General features: G+C 48.2%; 1 protein-coding gene across 1 annotated transcript; it reads left to right on the top strand.

Annotated features, from left to right (window-relative positions):
- The first annotated feature begins 3,027 nt into the window (after nt 1-3,027).
- LOC149429988 (E3 ubiquitin-protein ligase TRIM39-like) lies at nt 3,028-4,809 on the top strand. Its single transcript, XM_089666275.1, has one exon. The coding sequence runs from the start codon at nt 3,030-3,032 to the stop codon at nt 4,623-4,625; it is 1,596 nt and encodes a 531-aa protein (XP_089522401.1). The 5' UTR covers nt 3,028-3,029; the 3' UTR covers nt 4,626-4,809.

Here is a 4,809-nt window from a genome sequence, read left to right as displayed (position 1 = left end):
TTGTTATATCTTGCCTTGACTATTGTACCTCCCTCCTCATTGGCCGACCTCATTGCAGGCTATCCCCTCTTCAGTCTATCATGAATTCTGCTGCCAGACTCATCCACCTTATCAACAGTTCCATATCTGCCATCTCTCTCTGCCAATCCCTCCACTGGCCTCCACTCAGTGTCCTCCACCCCCTCTGCCAATCCCTCCACTGGCCCCCATTCAGTGTCCTCTACCCCTCTCTGCCAATCCCTCCACTGGTCTCCACTCAGTGTCCTCCACCCCTCTCTGCCAATCCCTCCACTGGCCCCCATTAGGTGTCCTCCACCCCTCTCTGCCAATCCCTCCACTGGCTTCCCATTCAGTGTCCTCCATCCCCCTCTGCCAATCCCTCTACAGACCCCCATTCAATGTCCTCCATCCTTCTCTGCCAATCCCTCCACTGGCCCCCATTCAGTGTCCTCCCTCCATCTCTGCCAATCCCTTCACTGGCCCCATTCAGTGTCCTCCATCCCTCTCTGCCAATCCCTCCACTGGCCCCCATTCAGTGTCCTCCATCCCTCTCTGCCAATCCCTCCACTGGCACCCACTCAGTGTCCTCCATCCCTCTCTGCCAATCCCTCCACTGGCACCCACTCAGTGTCCTCCATCCCTCTCTGCCAATCCCTCCACTGGCCCGCATTTAGTGTCTTCCATCCCTCTCTGCCAATCCCTCCACTGGCCCCCATTCAGTGTCCTCCATCCCTCTCTGCCAATCCCTCCACAGGCCCCCATTCAGTGTCCTCCATCCCTCTCTGCCAATCCCTCCACTGGCCCCCAATCAGTGTCCTCCACCCCTCTCTGCCAATCCCTCCACTGGCTTCCCATTGCCCAACGAATAAAATCCAAAACATTAACAATAACATATAAAACCATTTATAACTCCGCCCCAAATTACATCACCAATCTTGTCTCCAAATATCACCCAAACAAACCGTCCTCTCCACTCCTCCCACGAACTCCTACTCTCTAGCTCCCTTGTCTCCTCCTCCCATGCTCGTCTCCAGGACTTCTCCAGAGCCTCCCCTATCCTTTGGAACTCTCTACCCCATTAAGTGTCCTCCACCCCTCTCTGCCAATCCCTCCACTGGCTTCCCATTCAGTGTCCTCCATCCCCCTCTGCCAATCCCTCTACAGACCCCCATTCAATGTCCTCCATCCTTCTCTGCCAATCCCTCCACTGGCCCCCATTCAGTGTCCTCCCTCCATCTCTGCCAATCCCTTCACTGGCACCCACTTAGAGTCCTCCATCCCTCTCTGCCAATCCCTCCACTGGCCCCCATTCAGTGTCCTCCCTCCATCTCTGCCAATCCCTTCACTGGCACCCACTTAGAGTCCTCTATCCCTCTCTGCCAATCTCTCCACTGGCCCCATTCAGTGTCCTCCATCCCTCTCTGCCAATCCCTCCACTGGCCCCCATTCAGTGTCCTCCATCCCTCTCTGCCAATCCCTCCACTGGCACCCACTCAGTGTCCTCCATCCCTCTCTGCCAATCCCTCCACTGGCACCCACTCAGTGTCCTCCATCCCTCTCTGCCAATCCCTCCACTGGCCCGCATTTAGTGTCTTCCATCCCTCTCTGCCAATCCCTCCACTGGCCCCCATTCAGTGTCCTCCATCCCTCTCTGCCAATCCCTCCACTGGCCCCCATTCAGTGTCCTCCATCCCTCTCTGCCAATCCCTCCACTGGCCCCCAATCAGTGTCCTCCACCCCTCTCTGCCAATCCCTCCACTGGCTTCCCATTGCCCAACGAATAAAATCCAAAACATTAACAATAACATATAAAACCATTTATAACTCCGCCCCAAATTACATCACCAATCTTGTCTCCAAATATCACCCAAACAAACCGTCCTCTCCACTCCTCCCACGAACTCCTACTCTCTAGCTCCCTTGTCTCCTCCTCCCATGCTCGTCTCCAGGACTTCTCCAGAGCCTCCCCTATCCTTTGGAACTCTCTACCCCAATTTATCAGACTATCGCCTACTCTGCTCACTTTTAGGCGATCTTTGAAAACCGATCTCTTCAGGGAAGCCTATCCTGCCTTCGTCTAATAATGGAATCTTCTATTCCTTCTACCAGTTCATCCCCCACAGTTATTAACTTTTGTACCCCCAACCCCTCCCTCTTAGATTGTAAGCTCCCAGGATCAGGGCCCTCCTATCTCTCTTGTATTGAACTGTATTGTTTCTGTATTGTCTCCCGTTATATTGTAAAGCGCTGAGCAAACTGTTGGTGCCATAAATCCTGTATTATAATAATAATAAAAACAGTCATGTGGTTAAAATAAAGTTCCTTATTCTTGTGGTAAAGCTTTGTGAAATGAGCCCAATACCTTGGATGGGGAGGGATCCACTGTTGGAATTTATTTATTTATTTCAGGTACTTATATAGCGCCATCAATTTACACAGCGCTGATGTGAATATTGTACATTCACATCAGTCCCTAACCCTCAAGGGGCGTACAATCTAAGGTCCCTAACTCACATTCATATATACACATATTAGGGACAATTTAGACAGCAGCCAATTCACCTAGCAGCATGTCTTTGGAGTGTAGGAGGAAACCGGAGTACCTAGAGGAAATCCACACAGACACAGGGAGAACATGCAAACTCCAAGCAATTGGTGCCGTGGCTGGGATTCGAACCAACGACCCGAGTACTGCCAGGCGGAAGTGCTAACCATTTAGCCACTGTGCTGCCCCAGAATGCCAGTCTATGTAGTTTGTGTTCCGAACACCCAGAGAGTGGATCTCCTCCATTATTTGATCTGTTTCCTATCACAGCCTCAAAAAATAATGGAATATTTCTCCTTCAATAAAAACCTGAGAATGAATCACAGCTTGGCGTATTCTTTCGATATTATCCTGTGAAGACATAATCCATACATATCATTCCTTGCTTTGGGTTCTTTCCTCCTCTAGGGGTTAACTTGTAAAGTCTCCGCCCTCTTTATGCAAATAGATTTTTAGTTTCCTATCCTTCTTCCTTGTCCCTAGTATGGCGTCTGCTCTAGGCGACGAGCTGAGCTGCTCCATCTGCCTGAACCTTTATACGGAGCCGGTGTCACTGAGATGTGGTCACAACTTCTGTCTGGATTGTATTGTGACTGCTCTGGATACACAGGAGGGGTTGGGAGTGTATTCCTGTCCGGAGTGCAGAGAGGAATATACAAAGTGGCCTACTCTGGAGAACAACAGGAAGCTGTGTAACATTGTGGACAGCTTCAGATCTACACAGCAAAAGGAGGAGAAAGGCGAGATCCTCTGTACGTATTGTGTGGATTCTCCGGTGGGAGCTGTCAAGACTTGTCTGCAGTGTGAGACTTCTATGTGTGATAAACACCTGACAGCCCACAACAAGACAGTGGACCATGTGCTGATAGAACCCACCTCATCCTTCAATAATAAGAAATGCTCCATCCACAAGAAGCTTCTGGAGTATTACTGCTACGAGGACGCCGTCTGCCTATGTGTGTCCTGCTGTCTGGTGGGGAAACATAAAGGACATGACGTAGAACTTCTAGCAGAGGCTTTGGAGAAGAAGAAGGAGAAACTAAGAAATATTCTGGAAAAGATGAATATGAAGAGAGAGAAAACTGAGAATGAAATTCTGAACCTACAGGACCAGAAGGGAAAAGCACAAAGAAAAGCAGATAATGAGATAAAGAGAGTCTCTGCCCTGTTTGAGGACATCATGAGACATCTAGAGGTCCAGAAACAGAGAGTCCTGAGTGAGATCACCAGGCAGGTAGAGGAGGTCTCCTTATCGGTCACTGATCTCATCAAACAGATGGAGATACAGAAGGATGATCTGTCCAGGAAAATCGATCACATCGAGAAGTTGTGTAACATGACCGACCCAACAACTGTCCTACAAGATCAGGAATCAGATACTCTTAAACTTGTTCAAGATGAGGACACCGGTGACCAGAATTTGGAGGAATCTTTTGTTTGTGATCTGGATGATTTTATGATCTCTCTTGTGTTGCACAGATCTATAACCGATCTTATCACTAATATGCAATTAAAAACCAACTTCAGTACACAAGATACAACCAGCCTGCTCCTGGATAGAAAAACAGCTTATACCTTAGTGGCTTTATCCGATGACCTGAGAACAGCATCCCGTTCTGACACACATATTAATAGACAAAAAATACCACAACGATTTACATTATACAGTCAGGTGATGAGTAGGGAGAGTTTTTCTCATGGAGGACATTACTGGGAAATGGAGATTGGTGACCGTGGGGATTGGTATGTGGCTGTTTGCTATCCCAGTATAAAGAGAGATGAAGAGGAGTCTGCTATTGGGCGTAATAACAAGTCTTGGTGTTTTGGCTTTACTGAAGATGAATATACATGTGAACATGACTATCAAGTACAGGAGTTACACCCGGAGTCCCCAGTGCAGAGATTGGGATTATATTTGGATTATGAAGGCGGCCGTCTATCATTTTACCAGCTGAGTGACCCCATCAGACACATCCACACCTTCACCACCACCTTCACCGAACCCCTCCATGCCGCCTTCTATCTGAATAAGGGAGCCTGGGTAAAGCTCCTATCTCCGGTGTTTTCTATAAAACCATAATTTACAACTGTTTTGCCGGTTGTGCCACCTCACTTATTCACGTGATGATAAATATAATGGATTACAACCTTTTGTCTGGACATGAATTTAGCCAATCCTCATGCGGCTATTACCAATGATGTTAATACCAAATGATAACAACTGTGCAAAAAATAAAGATCAAATTTATTTACACAGAAAAGAA

The sequence above is a fragment of the Staurois parvus genome, unplaced genomic scaffold, assembly GCF_062004578.1.
Source record: "Staurois parvus isolate SC_StPar_1 unplaced genomic scaffold, SC_StPar_1.0 ptg002668l, whole genome shotgun sequence".
Taxonomy (NCBI): Eukaryota; Metazoa; Chordata; class Amphibia; order Anura; family Ranidae; genus Staurois; species Staurois parvus.
The sequence above is the reverse complement of the archived record's forward strand: the minus strand, read 5'-3'. Positions and strand labels throughout refer to the sequence as shown.